Source organism: Hylobates moloch, unplaced genomic scaffold (genome assembly GCF_009828535.3).
Source record: "Hylobates moloch isolate HMO894 unplaced genomic scaffold, HMol_V3 SCAFFOLD_23, whole genome shotgun sequence".
NCBI lineage: Eukaryota > Metazoa > Chordata > Mammalia > Primates > Hylobatidae > Hylobates > Hylobates moloch.
In genome coordinates, this window is record NW_026652298.1 from 25,510,639 (window position 1) to 25,535,818 (window position 25,180).

Below are 25,180 nucleotides of genomic sequence, written 5' to 3' on the forward strand. Positions count from 1 at the left end.
TTATTTTGTGACTAGAGGCAAACAAAACTGTCAACGGCATAATTACTGGCATGTTTTTCCAGTCTCCTTATGAACAACAGTCTGAGCAGATACGCCCTTTGAAACTCACACATTATCTGGGTGGAGCTTTTGTTGGATGGTTTCGAACCCAGGAACTTTGGGGTCTCAGGAAGCAGAGTGTGTGTCTCTGAACATCCCAAAGAACAAAAGTGGTTTGGATGCTGAGAAAGCAGAATGCAGGGGAGATGGTCACACCCAAATATCCGAGTGTTGGGCCACCAAGTATGCTTTCCCACGAAGTACTGAGGCTAACATTTTCCAGCACAGCATGTAGCTTCTATTTATTTCTCTAACTATGTGAAAGATGTCTCTCTCTCTCCCTGGACCAGTGGATTTCAGTTCTCACTCGTACAATCAGCTGCAGGGTGCAGGATGCTTTAAAAATATATAGATTCTTGGCTGGGCACAGTGGCTCACAACTGTAATCCTAGCACTTTGGGAGGCTGAGGTGCACAAATCACTTGAGGTCATGAGTTTGAGGCCAGCTTGGACAACACGGTGAAACCTCGTCTCTACTAAAAATACAAAAATTAGCCAGATGTGGTGGAGAGTGCCTGTAATCTCAGCTGCTTGGGAGGCTGAAGCAGGAGAATCGCTTGAACTGGGAGGTGGAAGTTGTAATGAGCTCAGATTGTACCACACTCCAGCCTGGGTGACACAGTGAAGACTCTATCTCAAATATATATATATACATACACACACAGAGAGAAATTGATTCTTGGCATCCACAAGGAATTTATATTCAGTTGATATGGAATGGAACTCTGGATTTCTTTTTTATTTTTATTTTTTAAGACGGAATTTCACTCTTGCTGCCCAGGCTGGAGTGCAGTGGCGCGATCTCGGCTCACTGCAACCTCCGCCTCCTGGGTTCAAGCGATTCTCCTGCCTCAGCCTCCTGAGTAGCTGGGATTACAGGCATGTGTCATCATACCCAGCTAATTTTGTATTGTTAGTAGAGACGGGGTTTCACCATGTTGGTCAGGCTGGTCTCAAACTCCTGACCTGAGGTGATCTGCCTGCCTTGGCCTTCCAAAGGGCTGGGATTACAGACGTGAGCCACCATGGCTGGCTGATTTCTTTCTTTTATTTTGAGCCTCCCAAGTATCTGGCATCACAGGGGTGCACCACCACACCTGGTTAATTAATTTTTTTTTTTTTGTAGAAATGGCGGTCTTGCTTTGTTTATCAGGCTGGTCTTGAACTCCTGGGATCAAGTGATCCTCCCACCTTGGCCTCTCAAAGTGCTGGGATAGGCATGAGCCACTGTGCCTGGTGAACTCTGAATTTCTGAGAATCACACAGAACCTTGATTTGACCTGGCTGAGAAGCACATAATGAGATGCCAAGCTCCTTGTGGCAGGGATGGTGTCTGTCCTGCTCCCTGCAGAATACCCATAGCCTGGCACATGATGGGTGCTCAGGAAATGGCCTTGAGAAGCAGCTCTATCCTGTTTTAAGAGTCTAGCTCAGCCTGTCTTCTCCTGGGAGACCTTGGAGTCCCCATCAAAGCATACCTGTGCTAATACCGCAAGTGTGAGGTAAAGAGGGTCTGACCTGGGTGGGGATGAAGGGCATCACAGATGGGGATGCACACGGAGAGATGTCAGGGTTAGAAAGAGAATATGCAAGGTCCAGACGGAGCAGCGAGGAAGGCGGCACACAGGCTTCCAGCTGCTAGTGCTCAGGAGGAGAGCAGTCCTATTCAGAGAAATGGGGGAACCAGAAGGGTGACTGATATAGGATAGGAAGGCATTTTGGATTCTTTTAAAATGTAGAAGAATCAGGCCAGATGTGGTGGCTCACACCTGTAATCCCAGGACTTTGGGAGGCCGAGGTGGGCAGATCACTTGAGGCTAGGAGTTCGAGACCAGCCTGGCCAACAAGGCAAAACCCTGTCTCTACTAAAAACACAAAAAAATTAGCCGGGCATGGTGGCACGTGCCTGTAATCCCAGCTACTCGGGAGGCTGAAGCAGGAGATTCCCTTGAACCAGGGAGGCGGAGCTTGCAATGAGCGGAGATCACGCCACTTCACTCCAGCCTGGGTAACACAGCAAGACTCAGTTTAAAAAAAAAAAATTAGCCAGGTGTGGTGGTGCACACCTGTAATCCTAGCTACTTGGGAGGCTGTGGGATGAGAATCACTTGAACCTGGGAGGCAGAGGTTAGAGTGAGCCAAGATTGCACCACTGTACTACTCTAGCCTGGGCAACAGAGCCCGACTCTGTCCAAAAAAAAAAAAAAAAAAAAAAGAAAGAAAGGTTAAAAAGGTCAATTTTAATTTTATTTTATATGTATTTTATCACTTTTCTTTTCTTTCCTTTTTACTTTTTTTGAGATGGAGTTTCGGCCTTGTTGCCCAGGCTGGAGTACAATGGTGCGATCTCGGTCCACTGCAACCTCTGCCTCCCAGGTTCAAGCAATTCTCACTTATTTTATCACTCTCACCATATTTTATCACTTAAAAAAAAAAAAGAACAAAAGACAAAGAGGGGTCTCCACTCATATTCTTTCTCACATTCACTCAACCCACATCCTTCCTCTAATCCTCTGGCTGCGCCCCTCTTGGCTTATGATTGGCTTTTTTCTGACCCGCTCTCCTAAGACCCTTGCATCTCACGCTTGCATCTCCGTTCTCTGCTCCAGCTCCTGTTGAAATCCTCTGAGTCTCCTGAACGAGGCTGTTTTGCACAGGTGTGGGGTCCTGGTCCCCAGACAGAAGGTGGCTGCCTGGCTCTGTGTGACTAAAAGACTACATGGCTGCTTGGGTTCAGGAAGCTCCTTATGGCGTCCTTCTAGGACACCTGCTTCTGCCTGGAGGTTTGGAGAAGAGGAGGCTCTGTGGATGTGGCTCTGGGGTCAGCGGAAGCAACTGCTTGTGATCTGGCCTCCCCACTCCCATTTGGGCCCCACTCCCAACTATTCTCCCACGACAGCCAGTACGATCTCTCAATGTGGCAAATATTGTGACTGTCCCCTAAAACCTCACTGCTCACAGACTGAGGCTTTAATGACCCACTAGGACATCTCAAGTGCCCACATGGGCTTGCCTCGACCTACCTCATTTGTAAGAAGGCAAACCCTCGCCTCTTATGTTTCACCCATAGTTGCCTTCTTTCAGATCCTCAGATATGTCAGGGTCCCATGCTACCCCCTCTTCCTGGGATGCCTGCTCGGAACCTCCTCACACTTCTCCTAAACTCCTACCCAGCATCTACATCTCAGTTCACAGGCTGGCTCCTCAGGGAAGCCAACCGGGCCCTCAGACCGTGTGAGATTCCTTTGGTAAGTGCTCATAGATCCTTCCCTCCTTTTTTTCAGAATGCTTGCCTGACTTTGTCATATGTACACTGCTGTGATCTCTGTGATTAATGTCTGTCTCCTTCCTCTATTAATAACCATGGCTATCACATGGATAACCCCACACTGTGTGCTAAGCACTTTACATATATGGACTCATTTAACCCTCAAAGCAACCCTATGGGGTGGTGCCATTATTATGCTCATTTTACAGATGAAGTAACTGAGACACAGGGACTGTGTATCCAACTTCACACAGCTAGTAAATAAAGAAGCTGGGATTTGGACTCAGGTGGACTGGCTCCAGCCTGCACCCTAGACCACTACAATGAGGGCAGGGCTGGATATGTTTTTCCTCACCTTTGAGTACTTGCTGCTTAGCACAGTGTCCAACACATAGTAGGTGCTCAATAAATATTTTCTAGGTGAATGGGTAAAGTCAGAAGGAGCCCCATCTCCTGAACTCACCTGTGGAAGTAGAGAAGTATCTTCACTGGGCTGACCTAGGCACTTTCCTCCTCAAAGTACCCCAAGATTTTCATCAGAAGGGACTTGGTGTTGGGAGAAGGATGAAGGGAAAAAGGGAAGCTTGGACCTCATACTCTACTGCTCCATATTTCTATCTTCAACCTGAATCTTCCCTGGACAATGACAATCACTGGGAGTTTCTTTCCCTTTCAGCTGAGGTCCAGGGGCTAGCATGGGTAGAGAAGATCCAGTGTGAACGGGAAAGGCCATCACGCCAATATGCTCAGATCTACAATCCCCCATGGCCAAGAAGTCACCAGGGCTTGATTAACAAGAGTCCTCCAGCACCACTGCTGGGCAGAGTCCCATATGATGTAGCTGAATCTTCTTAAACCAGATGAGGTCCTCAATTCAGGGCATACAGCGCAGATACAACATGGCCAGGAGACAGGGGCTTTGGGAAGCTTCAGAATGCTGAGTATATTGACTGACAATTGGATAAACAGATTGTAGTACAAGTATATCAACATGATCGAATATCAGCCATAAAAAGGAATGAAGTACTGCCACATGCTACGATGCAGATGAACCTCAACAATATTAAGCTAAGTGAAATAAGCAGGTCACCAAATGTCATATACTATGTAACTGCATTCATGTAAAAGGTCCAGAATAGGCTGGGCATAGTGGCTTACACCTGTAATCTCAGCACTTTGGGAGGCTGAGGCAGGTAGATCACATGAGGTCAGGAGTTCGAGACCAGACTGACCAACATGGTGAAACCCCATCTCTACTAAAAATACAAAATTAGCCAGGTGTGGTGGTGCATGCCTGTAATTACAGCTACTTGGGAGGCAGAGCCAGGAGAATCACTTGAACTTGGGAGGCAGAGGTTGCAGTGAGCTGAGATTGCGCCACTGCACTCCAGCCTGGGCAACAAGAGGGGAGGCTCCATCTCAAAATAAATAAATAAAAATGTCAAGAATAGGCAAATCAAGTCCATAGATACAGAAAGGAGATTAGTGGTTGCCAGAGACTGGGGAGAGGTTTCTGGGAAGTGACTGCTTAATGGGTACAGGGTTTTCTTTTGGGATGATGAAAATGTTTAGGATTAGAGAGAGGATACGGTTGCCTGACGCTGTGAATGTACTGAATGCCATTCAACAATTGAAAGTGGTTAATTTTATGTTATATAAGTTTCACCTCAGTTTCTTTTTATTATTATACTTTAAGTTTTCAGGTACATGTGCAACGTGCAGGTTTGTTACATATGTATACATGTGCCATGTTGGTGTACTGCATCCATTAACTCGTCATTTACATTAGGTATATCTCCTAATGCTATCCCTCCCACCTCCCCCCACCCCACGACAGGCCCTGGTGTGTGATGTTCCCCACCCTGTGTCCAAGTGTTTTCATTGTTCAGTTCCTACCTATGAGTGAGAACATGCGGTGTTTGGTTTTTTGTCCTTGCGATGGTTTGCTGAGGATGATGGTTTCCACCTTCATCCATGTCCCTACAAAGGACGTGAACTCATCCTTTTTTATGGCTGCATAGTATTCTATGGTGTATATGAGCCACATTTTCTTAATCCAGTCTATCACTGATGGACATTTGGGTTGGTTCCAAGTCTTTGCTATTGTGAACAGTGCTGCAATAAACATACATGTGCATGTGTCTTTAAGGCAGCATGATTTATAATCCTTTAGGTATATACCCAGTAATGGGATGGTTAATTTTATGTTATATAAATTTCACCTCAGTTTCAAAAAAAAAAAGATCATGGTTCTACAGTTTACTGGCTGTAGCCTCAGGGTCAAGTTTCTTAACATCTCTGTGCCTCAGTTTCTTCATCTGAAAAATGGGGATATCAAGAGTGCATACTTCAGAGTTGCTGTCAAAACGATGTAAACAAGCTTGTCCAACCCTGCCTTATTTGGTTGTTCTGTTTTGTTTTTTTGTTTTAGGCTTTTAGCAGCCTGAAGCCATGGTGTTTAGTTTCTGTCTCTAGTGATAAGCAGAAAAGAGGGATGAAGAAGGGGCTTTACTGGCCCAACCAGGAAAAGAAACTGAGGAGCCATAACTGTATTCTCTCCCTTGGACACCCCTAAATTGTAAAGCACTTAGAATAATGCTAGGAACGTATGAAGTGCTACATATACATTTGCTGTGGTTGCTGTGCGGTCTTAACTACAGGAATTCTTTGACCTATTCAGGTCCCACTTTAGCAGACTAAAGGGATGTGATCTGTACACGGATGCAGTGACTGTACACGGATGCTTGGACTTCCATACTGCTTATCTTCATTTCAAATCCCAGAGTGACTGGGATCTGCGCTGAACATTATCAAGGGCTTGACTTCCCTGAAAAGCTTCCTCTGCTCTGTGTTAATACTAATTTCTCTAAACTTACTTACCCAGTAGCAGTTGTGTTTTGGGGGCTGGGATTAGGACGAAATATGTGGTAAAGGGCCCTGAAGAGGGCCCAGCACACAGTAGGTGTGCAGTAAGTGTCTGCTCTGTTAGTCTGGGGGTTAGTCTTGCTCAATTGGTCCCATATAAACTCTGGTCTTCTGGAGACTGTAGAGAAGCCCTGGCCACCTGTTCCCGTCTTTACCAGCTGGTGTTTCCTACTGAGGCACCATGGAGCAGCTCTCTCATGTTCTCAGCCCACGGCTCTGGTAGTATCTCAAGAAAGACATTTGGATCTGCAGTTAATGTAACTTACATGTCCATGTGGTGGGCCCTGATAGTTTGGACTTTGTTGCTGTGGATACCCAAGAGACAGAAGTAGCAGGAAAATGTCAACATGGTTTCCCCTGCCTGGTTTCTGTATACATACACTGCCTCACATGTGCAAACATGTTTTGCCCCAAGACACTGGACTTAGGGAAAGACACAGTGTGAGGCGTGAGGTCTCTCTCTTTTTTTTTTTTTTTTTTTTTTTTTAGATGGAGTTTCACTCCTATTGCCCGGGCTGGAGTGCAATGTCGTGATCTCAGCTCTCTACCACCTCTGCCTCCTGGGTTCAAGTGATTCTCCTGTCTCAGCCTCCCAGGTAGCTGGGATTACAGGTGCCCGCCACCACACCCAGCTACTTTTTGTATTTTTAGTAGAGAGGGGGTTTCACCATATTGGCCAGGCTGGTCTCAAACTCCTGACCTCAGGTGATCCACCCACCTCGACCTCCCAAAGTGTTGGTGGCATTACAGGCATAAGCCACCACACCCAGCTGAGGTCTCTTACTACAAGTCCAAACCAAGAAACAGGGCAAAGTGCTATTGGCTTCATCTCTTCCTGCAGCCAATCTAAAGTAGGCCAGGTATAATTCCTTGCCTCGGTAAATAGAACATACAAATAAAACCATCATACCTTTTGAGGATTCAAGACCTAGCAGGGCCTCAGAGTTTGCAAGTATCCATTTTCCACTTTCATCCACGTGCTGGGTACACAACCAGCTCCAACCAGAGCCCACGTGGACCAGGAAGTCATGACAACCGCAGAGCAGGAGCACCTAGAGTCTCTAAACACTCTCAGCTTGCATATGCCAAGTTCAGGAATATTCTTCATGTCTACAAGTGAATCGGTTCTATTGTTTTTCCTGAAACAGTCTCACAGTCTATCTTTGCTTTTCCCACCTTTTTTTTTTTTTTGAGACAGAGTCTCAGTCTCTGTCACCCAGGCTAGAGTGCAGTGGTATGATCTCGGCTCACTGCAGCCTCTGCCTCCCGGGTTCAAGTGATTCTCATGCCTCAGCCTCCTGAGTAGCTGGAGTTACAGGTGCGCACAACCATGCCTGGCTAATTTTTGTATTTTTAGTACAGACAGGGTTTCATCATGTTGGCCAGGCTGGTTTCAAACCCCTAACCTCAAGTGATCTGCCTGCCTTGGCCTCCCAAAGTCCTGGGATTACAGTTGTGTGCCACCGTGCTTGGCCCACTTTTCCCTCTTTTGACAGAGATGTGAGTTCAAGAAATACTTTACTACTCTTTTAACTCTATCAAAGAGAAAAGGGAAAGTAACTCAAGTCCCACAGTTACTTATAACCATGGAGTAATATGGGCATTTATCAACCACCTTCTGTCATTAGACACTGTGGTAGGTCCTTATCATGCAAGATTTCATTGAAACTTCCTAAGAACCCTCTGAAATAGGCACTAATATTGTGTTCATTTTAAGGTGGAGAATTTGAGATGCAGAAAGTTGAAGCAACTCGTGCCAATCCATATGCCCAGTTGGTGGTGGGGCAAAATCTGAAACCAGGATGTCTGCGTCCAGGGCCTAAACGAGGCTAGTGACCAGTAAAGACCAGTGCATCTTTAATATCTAAGAGGGGAAGAATCTGCCCGCCTCCCGACCCCCCACAGTGAGGGTTGTGCAGGGACACAGGGAGGTGAGGTCAAAGCACAGAGCAGCTCACAGTGGCCATGTTGGGCTGGCTGGACCCTTAAGTATCCCCCAAGTTTTCAGTGCCTCTTAGAAGTGCCTGACTTGGGTACTACCGCCCCTTTGAGAAGACTCCTAAGTTTGCTCATTCTTTCTGGGATGGGAGAAGTAGTGGTTTTGGAAGCTACAGATGGGGCACCAGATGGAAACTGAAAACCTATCAGCATTGCCCAGGATGAAACCATTCATCTGCAAAATTCATATGTTTTTGTGTAGGGCAACTTCATGAAAACAACAGCAAGAGGAACCAGCAGTGCTTGATGCATAAAGTGCCTCTGGCTATGAGGCTGGCAAAGAAGAGTGGGCAAAGGACTTCGTGGGAGGCACCATGGAAATGAGACCAGTGAAGTAGAGGAAGACGATGAGAAAGGCCAAGAGACACAGAGCGACCTGGGGCACTAAAGCAAAGAAGCCACAAATAAGACAACTCTCTTCTCTGAACCCCAAAATAGGTTGCACACATGGCCTGAGAAAGGATTTCTGGGTCTCTCAGAGATACAAGATGAGACCTTGGATGTAGCTTACATATAAATGGCTGACATTCATGGAGCATCTTCCAAGTGTCCGACAGGCTGCTAGGTTCTATTATTATATCCCGATTTCACAGAAATTGGATTTACTTGCCCGCGGTCACGCTGCTAGCTAAGTGGCAGAACTCGGATTCGAGCCCTAAGCAGTTTGACGAGAGTGCAGGCAGCCACTCACCCTCCCGGGTGCTGAGCCAAGCTGGACTCTTTAGAGGAAGTGGCCACGCAAAGCAAGCCAACAGTGGCCTCTAGGGGGCAGCAATGCGCATGCCTACCTGGCCTCAAGCGGTCTCTGGCTTAATGCGGGCCCCCAACCTAGGCTGGCATGACCTCTGAGGCCTCCACTGGGAATCCAGAGAAGGAAGAATGTGCGAACTTTGAGCATAGCCCCTAAGACTCAGGAACAGACAACGGGGGTCCTCCCAGGACCATCCTGGACATCCCTGCTGCAAGGCAGTCCAGCCACCACTCCACCCCGCCACAAGCTCATGGGGTGGGATTGCTTCCTTCTGTGCTTTCAAGGTGGCCTGGGGCCATCCTGCCAGTCCAGTTCTGTTGATTTCCCTAAGAGGCTGACTAAAAGCCAGAAGGAATACCAACTTTGCAACCAGACGAAACTGGTTCTAATCCCCACTCCGCCATGCATTCATCACATGACATTGGGCCTCAGTTTGCCCCTCTGTAAAACAGGTTTGTTGTAAGGGTTGAAACAAGTGTCTGCCACACTAGCTGCTATGCTCAGCATTCTGGGACATTTCCAAACTCAGTCCCTTCATGGAAGATGGAGAGGGAATGTTCCAACCCCTCCTTGCCATGTACTTCTCTAAACTCACTTCTCCTCATTCTTTTATTATACTCTATCCATTGTTTAAATTTCTCAAATGCAACAAGTTTGTTTCTGTGCTACATTGTGCCCAGGCCGTTCCCTCTGTAAGAAATGGTGATTCTCAAGTGGAGGCAATTTTAGCTCCCAAGAGTCAATGTCTGGAGACATCTGTGGTTGGCAAAAGTGGGCAGGGTGTGTTCCTGGCATCTAGTGGGTAGAGGCCAGAGATGCTGCTACCCATCCTGCAATGCACAGGACGGCACCCACGGCAAAGAATTATCCATCCCCAAACATGAGCAGTGCCACTGCTAGGAATCCCAGTCTAGAAGGATCTCTTTCTTACTTCCCTCCCAATGGATCCCTTCTTGTCCTCTAGGTCTCGGTTCAAAGCTGAATATTCAGACACCTTTCTGATCTCCTGATTATGGCCCTCGAGTTTTTCTCCACACCCACATCTTCCTTTTTTTTTTTTTTTGTTTTTTTGAGATGGAGTCTTGCTGTGTCGCCAGGCTGGAGTACAGTGGCGCGATTTCGGCTCACTGCAACCTCCGCCTCCTGGGTTCAAGCAATTCTCCTGCCTCAGCCTCCCAAGTAGATGGGATTATAGGCACGCATCACCACGCCCAGCTCATTTTTGTATTTTTAGTAGAGATGGGGTTTCACCATCTTGGCCAGGCTGGTCTTGAACTTCTGACCTTGTGATCCACCTGCCTTGGCCTCTCAAAGTGCTGGGATTACAGGCGTGAGCCACTGCACCCGGCCCACATCTTCCTTGCTTTATGGCTTGTTCACACCTTGCATGATGTGTCTTTGGCACGATCATCTAACTCCATCTTCTCAGCTAGGATACACATTCCATGAGCAGGGGAGAATTACAGGAAGCTGCATCGCTTTTGTTCACAAAATGCACTACTTAGCATGTAGCATGGTAGTTGCTCAGTAAATGTTTGTTGAACAAATGAACAAAATTGTGGTAAGTAAAACTCTACCAGCAATGTTCTATAACCATTCCTGTTTATCCCTCTGTCCTATGGACAAAAGAAAACAGTTGTCTTTCTAGTGCCTGTCATTTTTCTCAGGTTCAAGGGTGTCAGGTGTACCCCATTCAAACTGACCAGAGATTGTGCCTCCCCGGTACCTTCTGCAGTCTAGGGCCTCCCAGCAGATGGCGGGATGCCCCCAAGCCTAGGAATGAAGAAGACCCCCAGTGACCAAGCTGTGAAGAAGCAAGCAGCTGCTGCTAGCTTTAAAGAGAGGTCTTCCTTCCACGCTTGTACCTTTTTTGGGTTCTGATTCAAAACTCAAACTCTTGGGAATATGTGACCTAGATATTTGATGCCATTAAAACATGCCTGCTAATATTTTAGGTATAAGCATCATTGTGATGCTTTCTTAAAAAAGAGCTCTTATCTTTTCTAGATATATACTGAAATATTTATAGATACAATTCGATGATATCTTATATTTCTTTCAAAATAATCCACTGTTGGGGGAAGAGGATGAAAGTCCAGATACAAGAAAAATGGCCATGAATTAACCTGGGTGACATCTACGTGGGAGTTCATTACACTATTCTTGGTACTCTTCTGCATGTTTGAAAGTTGCCTTAATAAAAGTTTTATTTTTTTAGGACCCCTTCATCTAGGTCTCCTGGGAATGCTGAACCCTATGGCCTTGTGCCATTAGAGGGAGGAAGATCCCTCTCTTCACTCCTATCCACTTTCCTTTCGCTCTTGTCAGCAAATCCAGATGGAAAACACAGTCAAAGGAAAAAGCTGCCCTCCCAAGAGAAAATAACAGCCCGGCACGATGGCTCATGCCTATAATCCCAGCGCTTTGGGAGGCCAAAGCAGGCGGATCACCTGGGGCCACGAGTTTGAGACCAAAATGGTGAAACACCATCTCTATGCTACTTCAGAGGTTGAGGTAGGAGAATCACTTGAACCTGGTAGGTAGAGGCTGCAGTGAGCTAAGATCACGCCACTGCACTCCAGCCTGGGTGACAGAGCAAGACACTGTCTCCAAAATATACATACATACATATATATATATATATAGAGAGAGAGAGAGAGAGAGAGTTCAGAATATCATTCGAAGTATCATGCCAGTGGCTTCCATCTTGCTTGGACTAACAGCCAAATTCTAGGATCACCACGATCTGGCCTCAAATTACTCTCTGACTTTCTATCTCTTGTTATGCTACCCCTCACTTACTCTGTTACAGCTCCACTGAACCCTGCTGTTCCTCGCACAAGCCAGGCATGGACCGACCTCTGGGCTCAGCCCCTGCCTGGACCACTTTCTCTGTTGGCGTGACTCTCTTTTTCATCTTCTTCTGTTCTTATCCGTGAAAACCTTCCAGGCCACTGTTGGTAAAATTACAACTCTCTCCTACTTTTGCCCTTTGCTTTATTTTTCCAAGATATCATTTAACTTATTTTGTTGTTTGTCTCCCTACTTGAATGGAAGCTTGTGATGGTTACTACTGAGTGTCAACTTGATTGGACTGAAGGATGCAAAGTATTGTTTCTGGCCATGTCTGTGAGGGATGCCAAAGGAGATTAACATTTGAGTCAGTGGACTGGGAAAGGCAGACCCACTCTCAATCTGGGTGGGCATAATCTAATCAGCTGCCAGCGTGGCCAGAATAAAAGCAGGCAGAACATGGAAGGAATACACTGGCTGAGTCTCCTGCCTTTGAACATCGGACTGCAAGTTCTTCAGCTTTGGGATCCTTGGGCCTTCCACCACAGACTGAAGACTGCGCTGTGGGCTTCCCTACTTTTGAGGTTTTGAGACTCGGACTGGCTTCCTTGCTCCTCAGCTTGCAGACGGCCTATCGTGAGACCTCACCTTGTGATTGTGTGAGTCAATACTCCTTAATAAACTCCCCCTTTATATATACATCTATACTGTTAGTTCTGTCCCTCTAGAGAATCCTAATATAAAGCTCCACGTGGGTTGGAGTTGCCGTCTGTTTAGTGCACTGGTATATCAGCTAATAGAGCTGGGAAAACCACGTGCTCAGTCTGTATCTGTTGAATGCGTGAATGAATCAATGATTCTCAGGTCCAATGAGAATCCTATCCTGAGAGATCCTGTGGAGACGATGCATCAGTCTCCTTCTACCTCGTGAGTTCCCAGCCACGACCAGCCACAGAAGGACGTCAGACAAGACTGGCTTGGGGCCCTTTGCTGCCTTACCTGATGGGGTAGTCGGCCGCACTCAGGTTGATGAAGAAGTCCCAGGGCCAGTCGGTCATCTCCAGGAGGTCTCGCATGCTCTGCAGGTAGGTGGACAGGAGGCTGGCTCCTCCCCAGATGGTGGCCATTCTCCACGGGGTGACGCGGACGTTGCTGTACTGCCTGGAGATCTGGAGCACTTGCCGATGCAGGTAATTAGAGCGCTTTTCCGAGGACAGAAAGGGTGATGACAGTCAGTGGCCTAGAAAACACCCAGGCATGCCCCTCACCCCTGTCCCCTCTCTGTCTCTTCCCTCCTGGTTTGGCACTTCTGAGCACAGTGGCCTTTGCCAAGGAAATGATCCTAGAGTGGGGTGTCTTTCTGTATTGCAATTCAAACTTGTATCTATTTTTTACATTTCAAATTAGCTATTTGAAATGCAGATTCCCTGGCTGCACTTCTGAGCTAATGGTTCACTAGGCTTGGGCTGGTGATGCCTGGAACTTCAATTTTTTAAATTTTATTTTATTTTATTTTGAGATGGAGTCTCGCTTTATTTATTTATTTAGACAGAGTCTTGCTCCGTCACCTGGGCTGGAGCAAAGTGGTGCCACATCTCAGCTCACTGCAACCTCCACCACCCAAGTTCAAGCAATTCTCCTGCCTCGGCTTCCTGAGTAGCTGGGATGACAAGTATGTGCCACCACGCCCAGCTAAGTTTTGTATTTTTAGTAGAGATGGGGCTTCACCATGTTGGACAGGCGGGTCTGGAACTCCTGACCTCAGGTGATCTGCCCACCTCAGTCTCCCAAAGTGCTGGGATTACAGGCGTGAGCCACTGCACCCGGCCAACTTTGCGTTCTTATACATGACAGCTGCATGGGGTCTGAGGAAGACAAGCTGGGAAATGTGGCTCTATCTAAACCCATCTATATTTCAGAGGCAGAATTTCTGTTTTCTGACCCCCCCTCCTACTCATTGCTCCTCCATTATCCTCTCACAGGTCTGCTAGAGGCCGACCTTTTGGACAAGACAACTACCTTTGCCTTCTTGACTAAAGGCATAATTGTGTCACCAATAGAAACCTCAGGGACAAGGTAGCTCGGGAGTCAGCAGGGCTGATGCAGGTTTTTGTTAATAAAGTTTTATTGGTACGCAGCCATGCTCATTTGTTGACACGTTCTCCTTGGCTGCTTTAGCACAAAGGCAGTGCTGAGTAGCTGTGACAGAGAGTATGCGCCCTGCAACACCTAAAATATGTACTATCTTGCCTTCCATAGAAAATGTGTATGCACTCCTGGGACAGTGATATGGTTTGGCTGTGTCCCCACCCAAATCTAATCTTGAATTGCAGCTCCCATAATTCCTACGTGTTATGGGAGGGATTCGGTGGGAGATAATGGAATCATGGGGGTGGTTTCTCCCACACTGTTCTCGTGGTAGGGAATAAGTCTCATGAGATCTGATGGTTTTACACGGGGAAACTTCTTTTGCTTGGCTCTCATTTTTCTCTCTTGCTGCCGCCATGTAAGACGTGCCTTTTGCCTTCCACCATGATTGTGAGGCTTCCCCAGCCACTTAGAACTGTGAGTCCATTAAACATCTTTCTTTATAAATTACTCAGTCTCGGGTATGTCTTTATTAGCAGCATGAAAATGGACTAATACAGGTAAGCTATTCCCACGAAGTATGTGAGAGGCAGGCAGAGGGCACTGGGCAGAGGGGAGAGGTAAGAAACAGCATTCATGGGCTGGGCACGGTGGCTCACACCTGTAATCCCAGCACTTTGGGCGGCCGAGGTGGGCGGATCACGAGGTCAGGAGATGGAGACCATCCTGGCCAACATGGTGAAACCTTGTCTCTACTAAAAATACAAAAATTAGCCAGGTGTGCTGGCATGCACCTGTAGTCCCAGCTACTTGGGAGGCTAAGGCAGGAGAATGGCGTGAACCCAGGAGGCAGACATTGCAGTGAGTGGAGATCATGCCACTGCACTCCAGCCTGGCGACGGCGTGAGATTACATCAAAAAAAAAAAAAAAAAAAAACCCAAAAGACAGCATTTATCATTTATGAACAAAACTGTAAGTCACAGCTGGAAACTCTGAAACCAACACACACACAGAGACAGCACTCTAGGGCCACATGCTCTGTAGAGAGGCAGCTGGTCAGCTTCCAAGCCTTTTCTGAAAGCAGGCAGCCTGGACTAGCGATGCGGAAGGAGGGTATCGGAGAGGGACCCACAGACCCCGAAGGAAGCCCAGCAAGGGGCGATCACAGAGGCCTCTCACCTTGTCCACGTGGATGTAGTAGAAGTGGTCTTTGTGGTAGATGGCCTTGAACATGCGCTGCAACTGCCGAGAGGCGCGGCCGTGGACCACCAGGACGAAGGCGATTCTGACCGGGTTGGCTAGCATGTACTCCACAGAGTCCTCGTCCCACTGCACGTTCTTGTTGGCTTTACCTGGGGAAAATCCAAGAGAACAGAGAGGAGAAAGTGAGGCTCTGCCATCCTTTGCAGGGGTGGGAAGTTTCTCTGGTGCTTCTTTTGGGGACTATTTTAGAGGCACGGTCATCAAATTGGGCCTTAAAACATAATTCAGGCCGGGCGCGGTGGCTCACGTGTGTAATCCCAGCACTTTGGGAGGCTGAGGCGGGCGGATCACGAGGTCAGGAGATCGAGACATCCTGGCTAACACGGTGAAACTCCGTCTCTACTAAAAATACAAAAAATTAGTCGGGCGAGGTGGCGGGCGCCTACAGTCCCAGCTACGTGGGAGGCTAAGGCAGGAGAATGGTGTGAACCCCGGGGGGCGGAGCCTGCAGTGAGCCGAGATCGCGCCACTGCATTCTAGCCTGGGTGACAGGGAAACTCCGTCCCAAAAAAAATAATAATAATAATAATTCAATGCCACTAAGCACCTCTTAGATTCTCACGCTGTCAGGCACAAAAGGGGTTAGGGGACCCTGGGGTTGTTACAGCATAGTTTCCATTCTGAGGAGCTTAAAAATGCTGGAAGAGACACATGGACACGTATTAAGCTACTGAACAAGGCAGGAGGAGGTGAGAGCTGTAAGAGATGTATTTCTGAATGACAGAGGAAGAAGCGGTTAACTTCGAGTTACTGAACGTAAGATACATGTGTTGTTTTTGCCTGTCCAGAATTCATTCTCCCTTCTTCTAATAGCACCCAATATATTGTTTGTTTTAATGGTGGTAAGAACAGACAGCATGAAATCTACCCTCTTAATAAATGTTTAAGCATACACTACAGTGGTGCTACCTATTAATACAATGTTGTACAGCAGGATCTTTAAATTTACTCATCTTGCATAACTGAAACTTCATCATCCAATACCTTTTGTGGCATCATCCTCCTCTCCTCTATTCTCAGTCCATGTGGATGGGGAAGACCTAACTCCATCATCAATTTCAGGGGTGGACCTACAGCTTAGGCCTGGCCAATGGGAACGCTGACTCTCCATAGCCACAATATTGTTTAGACATAAACATATGACTCAACCAAGTTAATTAACCAATAAGACAGAATGCTAGACTTTTGTTAGAACTACTACATAAGAGAGGTTATCTTTTTTTTTTTTTTTTTGAGATGGGGTCTTGCTCTGTTGCCCAGGCTGCAGTGCAGTGGTGCGATCTCGGCTCATTGCAACCTCCACCTCTCAGGTTCAAGCGATTTTCCTGCCTGAGCCTCCTGAGTAGCTGGGATTACAGGCACGCAACACCATGCCCAGCTAATTTTTGTATTTTTAGTAGAGGTGGGGTTTCATCATGTTGGCCAGGCTGGTCTCGGAACTCCTGACCTCAGGTGATCTGCCCACCTTGGCTTCCCAAAGTGCTGGGATTACAGACGTGAGCCACCGTGCCTGGTGAGAGGTTCTTTTTCTGTTACACAGGAGACTAGAATATTCTATGAGTCTTTCTGTTCCCACATGGAGAGAGGGTGCCTGAGAAGAAAACTAACGCGGAGTACATTGCCAAGGGGGGATGAGGGTCCAGGTGCTTGTGGCCTGCCTTGAGCTTCTGCATCAGTAAGGGCTACAGATCACCCACTGTCATCTATCATGTTCTTTTAAATCCAAATCCTATACCACATCCACTTGGATAAATAGTCCCAGACATATTTTAATCCGAAAATCAGCCCCAAAGACTTCTCTCTTTCTTTCTCTTGCTTCAGATAAAAACACAGCTTCCTAGTTTAGTTTATTACAATCCCAACTAGAAATCTCCTAGCTTTCCTCAGACTGATTTCACTTGGGTCCAACCCAATTTCTTAAGAGTTCTGGGTTTATGGGACTCACGACATTCTCAGGGTAGTAGCTGCAAGCGTCCCAGCATCTAAACCGGGAGAACTGAGATGGAGACTGTGGGGCTGGGGTATTAGGACATCGGGAGTCTAAGCTGTCATCAGAAGGCTGAATGGTTGCTGAATGAATGAGGCTCTTTCTATGTAGTTCCAGGAGACAGGACGAGATTGACGTAGATAATGTCCAAATCACACTACACAGCCTCTAAGGCCGGTGTGATCTAACTACTCAGACCTCTCTGCCCTCGATTGGTGGGTCTCACATTCCATCTTGTCCCCTGGCCTTCCTTCTCTTCCTGGAACAAGCTCATTTCTGCCTTAGGACCTTCTCCCTGGCTTCCTGTGACCTGGAACACCCTCTCCCCAGATCTCTGCACGGCTGCATCTTCTTGTCATTAGTTCACAGTCCAAAAAAGGGGACTCACCACCACCTCTTTTACTCTCTTTCACCTCACCCGACTTCAACTTTCTGCATACCATGTAACACTGTCTGCAATTGTTTATCTGTTTACTTGCTTATTACCTGAACACGTCACTAGAACATTAGCTCCGAGAGATGAGGGGCTGAATCTGGAACACTTGAACAGTATCTGACACACATCTGGTTCTCAGTGAATCAAAAGTTACAGGAAGGCGCATTTGGGATCCGTAAAATAACAATACCTTTTACTGAGCATTGACCAGCCCTTGACATTCGTTAGATAATTTAATCCTCGTAATGATCCTACAAAGTAATGCTATTATCCCCGCTTTCCAAATGAGGAAACCACAGCTTAGAAGAGGCCAAGGGATTGGCTCAAGGTCACACTGCTTTAATTAGTTAAGCTGAGATTCAAACACAGGTCTGATTCCAAAGATCATGCCCTGAACCACTAATATGCACCATATGATCATACCTAGAGTTTGGAAGGAAAAGTTTATAACAATTGCTTTTAGTTGCTTGTTGCTAACCACTTTGTAAGTTAGTTATTGCAGGCAGGTAGGCATGCATTTAAGGACTAACATAGGTATTCCAGTATTTCTGTATTAGATGAGATGCTGATTCTAGGTGACTAATAAGGCTGTATCTTTTCATCCATCCATCTATCCCTCCACCCATTCATCCCTTTATCCATCCCTCCACCCATCCACCCATTCATTAATTTATTCATCGATCAAAATCCAACCACTCATCCATTCATCCATCCACTATTCCACCCATTCATCCATTTATTTGTCCATCCAAATCCAACCAATTATCTGTCCATCCATCTACTCACCCATTCATCCATCCCTCCACCCATCCACCCATTCATTCATCCCTTTTTTCATCCATCCAAATCCAACCACTCATCAATTCATCCATCCACCATTCCACCCATTTATCCATTTATTCATCCATCCAAATCCAACCACTTATCTGTCCATCCATCCACCCACTCATCCATCCCTCCACCCATCCACCTATTCATTCATGCATTTATTCATCCATCCAAATCCAACCATTCATCCATTGCTCCACCCATCCATCCATCCATCCATCCATCCATCCATCCATCCATCCATTTATTCATCCATCCAAATCTAACTACTCATCTGTCCACTCATCCATATCTAACCATTCATCTATCCAAGCATACAGCAAACCCTCCAACTATGCATCCAGCAAAGCCTCCAAGAGCTTATCATCCCGAACACCATCCATCCACTTAAGGTGTATGGGGCCTTTGAGATTAACCCTTGCTTTTCCCTGTAGCCATGAACATCTTTTGCCATAGTTTTTGAATGAGCAAATTAAAGAATGTGTTCTGAAGAAGAGTGGCTGCTCTGATCCAGAGGAGCCAGTGTTTCTTAAGTGCCTCCTACACATCCATTGTTATTTGACCCTGGGAAGAATGCATTATCATCCTCTGAGGCTCAGAGAGGTCAGCACGCTTCCCAGGTCACACAGTGAGTGAGGACAGAGGTGGGAGGGGAACTGAGTGTTGCCGAGTCCAAAGCCAGCCCTGATATTTCCACTTGCTCTCTGCAGAAGCGGAGATTTGGGATATAGAGGATAGGTGTAAGGACTCTACACTGGTCTTTAAAAAGGGCTTGGACGTTGATGCTGAGGCCTTTTACAACTTCTCTTTAGGGTTTTAAAAGGCAGAACAGATTTACAGACAGACACAGACATGGATGCTTTTCTTTTGGAGAAAGGGAAGAGTCCTGTGAAATCAAAGACAAATCACTCCAGCAAGAGAGCTCCCTTGGCTTAAATAGAAAGTCATCTTTGGGTCAGACAGTTAGTCTGGGGAGCTGCAAAGAGAATGGGGAACAAAAAACCCAGAGCTCTTCTGAGTACAGCTATTCTGGGGAAGGGGTGGGTGGGAAGGAACAAAAATATCTAAAGAAAGGAGACATGCAGAGAAGGAAAAACAGAGATGGGGATGCGGATGGGGGGCAGAGGGGGAAGATAGTGAGTCAGGAGAAAGATCAACCATTTACTGAGTGCCTACTATGTGTTAAGCAATTTCTGGGCATGATTTTATTCACTTCTATCAAAACTGCTATGAAAACGGAGCTATTATCTTTCTATTGTAGGCACAAGGAAGCTGAGGCTTGGAGAGGTCCCAGTTACAAAGTAGCTGAGCTGAGAATGGAGTGAGTCTGTGATCCCAGAGCCCTGTCATGGTCACCATGCTCAATCAAACTGTCCTCATTTCAAAAAGAGGAAAATCCGTCCCTAGAGGAAATGTGTCAGCTTTCAGCTGCAGGACAGATATAACAATGACATGTGGTCAGAGCTATGTGGGTCTTTATGAACACGGAACTCTTTGAAAGACCAAAACCCAAACAGGGCCCAGCTCAAAAAAAAAAAAAAAAACGGAATTTAACAATGTAATCAGATTCCCATGGCACAAAACAGAAAAGAAGTGGAAAAATCAGAGTGATTAGAGGCAGCAGGAGAAGCTGACTTCAGATGAATGCTAACAAGCCAGGTTTATCGAGAGAGAATATCAAGTATATTTTTGCAGTGCAGGTGTGAAGACTGAGGATGGGGGCCCCGGAGAGCTCCCCCAGTAGATAGCTGTGTTGTGTTAGTTCTGTTACTCAAATTCCCTATTTCTTAGCAGCATTGTGGGTCAAACAAGGACTATGTAATCCTTGGGGTCCAAAGACATAGCAGAGATGAAGGTGCTTTGCAAAGGTCAACATGCTGTTCCAATGTTGTGGTGCTGGCAAAGATCATGTTAGCAGTGTCCTGCAATAATGATTTGGGAGGAGAAAGCAAGGTGCAGGGGTTTAGAACATGACCTGTGGTCAGGCAGATGTGAATGACCTTGGACCTGCTATGCAATCGCTCCAAGCCTTAGTATTCTGATCTGTAAAATGGGTACGTATAATCACAGAATCCACCTCACATGGACATTCATATCTAGGAGAGAGCACAGTGCCTGGCATCTAGTAAATGCTCAATAAATTATACTGTCATAGCCATCATTTCTATGTGGCTGCTCATCCACGATGATCAGGATTTAACCAACAGGCCCAGCTCCAGAGTTCTACCTCAAGGCTGCACTGGCTCCCAGGGCTGTGTGTACTCTAGAGCCCGCTGCTTGCAAATAAACATCTACAACCGGAATTTCCCTCTGCAGCGTCTGCCCGACCACAATTAATAACAAATGTGAAGGAGCTGCTTGACCGGAATAGTTATTCTACCAACAAAGCCCTCGATTCTATTTATACTCTGAAAGGGCTGCTTCCGGCTGCTGCAAGGGGCACTTTCTGACTTACTTCCAACTAAGAGGGTTAGTTGGGTCTTGGGAACATAGAGACATGGAAACAAGGTTGTATGCAAATGGGGCTTGGGTTAGGAAGCTCCCAGCTGGAGCCCAGCTTCTATGCTGCCTGGGAAGGTGTGACTGGGATTCAGAGCTGGGGTGTAGAATGCAACCTTGCACTGTGTGGATTTAGGAAAGACACCACCCCTCTCTGACTGTCCGTTCTTCATTTATAAAGTGGGAAGAGCAGTCCATCTCTGACCCCGCTGGGTTCCAGGGTGATTCACGATCACAGATGAGGAAACATTTCACAGCAGCAGCAGCAGCAGGAGTGTTGCAGAGGAGCGGGATTTGTCTTACTGGGGGAGAAAACCCGCACGCCCAAGGTTCTTTGTTAGATCTGGGTGGGAGATGCCTTTATCCTAGTGGGAAATTTTAAAAGAGGTTTTCTGGTGACTAAACTTGGGAGCTGTCTGGTGCCCAGAAAGAATCCCCTGCTCTCGATGGGTTTAGAAAAGGCGGTGCTGTGTGGCGACAAGCATACTGGATGAAGAGCAACGAGGTGGATTCAAATTCCTGCTTCTGCTGTGAACTAGCCACGGGGGCCTGGGCAAGTCAATTTCTTTCCTTGGTCCTGTAGACTCTCATAGACTAGTAATGCTATCAGATGCATGTCAAATACTTATGATGCTGGGCATGGTGGCTTATGTCTGTAATCCCAGCTACCCTGGAGGCTGAGGCAGGAGGATTGCTTGAGTCCAGGAGTTCGAGGCTGCAGTGAGCTACCATGGTGTCACTGCACTCTGGCCTGGGTGACAGAGTGAGACCCTGTCTCTAAAAATAAATAAATCAAAAATAAATAAACACTCATTATGGCCTAAGCACTATCCAAATGTGATCTCATTATTTAATTGTCCCAAGGTCTCAGGAGGCAGGTGCCATGTTAGGAGTTAGTGTGAGAAAGGAAATCACCACTTGTGTCTGCCAGACTCCAAAACCCCTATTTTGGAAAAACTCAAATGAGGGAGATGAAATTTCTGGGTATTTCTGGAAATTTCTGAATTGTCTGGAATTCTAACCCGATCCAAGAGTTAGCATTGCCACATAGAGAACTGTACTCCCTTGACAGTCAGGTTGGTTTTCTTTTCTTTTCTTTTTTTTTTTGAGACAAAGTTTCACTCTTGTCACCTAGGCTGGAGTGCAATGGTGCAATCTTGGCTCACTGCAACCTCTGACTCCCAGGTTCAAGCAATTCTCCTGCCTCAGCCTCCTGAGCAGCTGGGATTACAGGCACCTGCCACCACACCTGGCTAAATTTTTTGTATTTTTGATAGAGACAGGGTTTCACCATGTTGGCTGGGCTGGTCTCGAACTCCTGACCTTAGGTGATCTAACTGTCTCGGCCTCCCATAGTGCTGGGATTACAGGCGTGAGCCACAGCGCCTAGCCCAGGTTGGTTTTCTTGATATGAGTCAGTTCGTTCTCTATGAGCCAAGGTCATGCTCTTATCTCTTGTAGGATGCCAGCCTTGCCCCTGGACCTGGCACAGAGCTAAGTTTGGGGGACAGGCCTCACTGAATGATTTCTGACAGATTTAGCCAGACAACTCCATTCACATACAGAGTCCCGGTGGTGGGGGCGGAGGGGAGAAGTTGAAGACTCAGGCCTGAGAGGTTGCCCACGGCTGTCTCCTCTCATCCAGCAAACTGGCTGGAGGCTAGGCACCCCCACTTTTCCTTGAGGCTTTTGGGTGGTCTGTGGACCCTTGCTCGGCAGCACCAAGCCCCGTTGGGAGCAATCAGTCAACGGCCCAGAACTGCTTTGCACTGCAGCTGCTTCTCATGCGGGGCCACCAGGTCCTATCCCACCCAGCTTAATGAGAAGAGAGGGGCGGAGGGGATGTGAACTGGGGGTCATGGGGTCCACAGAGGGGAGCTGAAAGAACATAGGTCCAAAGATGAAGGTGGCCAGGCCAGCACCTGTCAGGTCTCAGGAGAAATGACCCTTCTTGGGGAGCCCTCCCTGACTCTCTTCCCCATCCCTTCATTTAAAAAAATTTTTAATTACTTTTTTTTCTTTTTCAGAGATTGAGTCTTGCTTTATAACCCAGGCTGAAGTGCAGTGGCATGATCATAGGTCACTGCCACCTCAAATTTCTGGGCTCAAGGGATCCTCGCACGTAAGCCTCCCAAGTAGCTGGGACTATAGGTGACCACCACCATGTGGGCTAATTTTGAAATGTTTTGTAGAGACAGTGCCTTGCTATGCTGTCCAGGCTGGTCTCAAACTCCTGGGCTCAAGCAATCCTCCCTTCCTTGGCCTCCCAAAGTGCTGGTGTTATAGGTGTGAGCTACCGTGCCTGGCCCCCATCCCTTCTTTGAGTTCCCTGTCACAGCCCCTCTGAACATCCTGCCCTTCTCTTTTTAAAAAAAAGTTGTAGTCCAAGATAATACATGCTGAGTATCCCTTACGTGAAATGCCTGGAACCAGAAGTGCTTCCAATTTTGAATTTTTTCAGATTTTGAAGTATTTGCGTGTATGTAATGAGATATTCTGGGGAAGGGACACAAGCCTAAACACAAAATTCATTTCTGTTTCATATACACATTATACACATAGCCTGAAGGTAATTTTATACAATATTTTAAATAATTGTGTGCATTAATCAAGTTTGCATTGAGTATTTACGTATAGAATTTTCCGCTTGTAGCCTTATGTGCCCAAAATGTTTTGGATTTTGGAGTACTCTGGATGTTGGATTTTTGAATTAGGGATGCTCTACATGGATAACATATAATTTACCATTTTAGCCTTTTTTTGTTTGTTTGAGATGGAGTCTCACTCTGTCGCCCAGGCTGGAGTGCTGTGGCACGATCTCGGCTCACTGCAACCTCCGCCTCCCGGGTTCAAGCGATTCTCCTCCTGCCTCAGCCTCCTGAGGAGCTGAGACTACAGGCCCCCGCCACCACACCCAGCTAATTTTTTTGTATTTTTAGTAGAGATGGGGTTTTGCCATGTTGGCCAGGCTGGTCTCAAACTCCTGACCTCAGGTGATCAGCCCTCCTTGGCCTCCCAAAGTGCTGGGATTACAGGCATGAGACACCACATCTGGCCTATTTTAAGCATTTTTAAGTCTACAGTTTAGTATAATAAATATACTTACACTGTTGTGCAACTATTATCACCATCCATCTCCAGAACTCTTTTCATCTTGCAAAACTGAAACTTTCTATCCATTCAACAATAACTTCCCACTCTCCCCTCCTTCAGCTCCTGGAAAGCCCCATTCTACTTTCTGCCTCTATGAATTTGATTAGGAACCTCATGTAAGTGACATCAGACATTATTCGTCCTTTTGTGTCTGGCTCCTTTCACTTGGCGCAGTGCCCTCCAGGTTTGTCCATGTTGTAGCCTGTCAGAATTTCATTCCTTTTTCAGGGCGAGTAATACTCCATCGTATGCATATAGCACAACTGATCCACTCATCTGTCAACGGACCCTTAAGCGGCTTTCGCCTTTTGGCTCTTATGAATAATGCTGCTATGAACATGGGTGTACAAGTACCTGTTTGAGTCACTGTTTCAATTCTTTGGAGTATATACCCAGAAATGGAATTGGTGGATCATGAGGTCACTATTTGTAATGTTTTGTTTTGAGGAGCCCATCCTGCACTTCCTAACTCAGCTATTCCACAGAAGGGCTTAGCCTGGGTCTGCATCCTGGCCCTACCATTTATCAGGAGGTCACTTTGCCTCTCATGCCTCAGTTTCCTCATCTGTCAAAGAGAACTCACCTCTAAGTGATGCTGTAAGCACAGCTATAAATGAGGCAAAATAGGCCATACAGCCTGGTTGTGGAGGAGTTCATGTGGTGTGACTCTGGGGACCTCGTCCATCGCACTTGAACTTGTAACTAATCACATGGCTGGAGAGTGGTGAACAGGGACCTCATCCTGAGGACTATAGTGATTGTGGTTTTTTTTGTTTGTTTGTCTTTTTTAAATTCATAAGACGGGATCTCGCTCTGTTGCCCAGGCTGGAGTGCAGTGGTGTGATCATGGCTCACTGCAGTCTTAAACTCCAGGCTCAAGAGATCCTCCTACCTTAGCCTGCTGAGTAGGTGGGGCTAGAGGCATGCACCACCACACCTGGCTAATTAAATATATATATATACACACATATATATGTATATATATGTGTGTATATATATATGTGTATATATATATGTGTGTATATATATATGTGTATATATGTGTATATATATATGTGTATATATATGTGTATATATATATATGTGTATAT

The 25,180-nt window shown here is 46.6% G+C and overlaps 1 protein-coding gene across 1 annotated transcript in view; it reads right to left on the reverse strand.

Annotated features, from left to right (window-relative positions):
• XYLT1 (xylosyltransferase 1) overlaps nucleotides 1-25,180 on the reverse strand; it is a 256,950-nt gene that overhangs the window by 82,454 nt on the left and 149,316 nt on the right. Inside the window, exons 4-5 of the mRNA XM_058434252.1 lie at nucleotides 15,103-15,275; nucleotides 12,834-13,036 (exon numbers count right to left, since the gene is read on the reverse strand). Coding sequence (XP_058290235.1) covers nucleotides 12,834-13,036; nucleotides 15,103-15,275 — 376 coding nt within the window. The remainder of the gene's footprint in view (nucleotides 1-12,833; nucleotides 13,037-15,102; nucleotides 15,276-25,180) is intronic.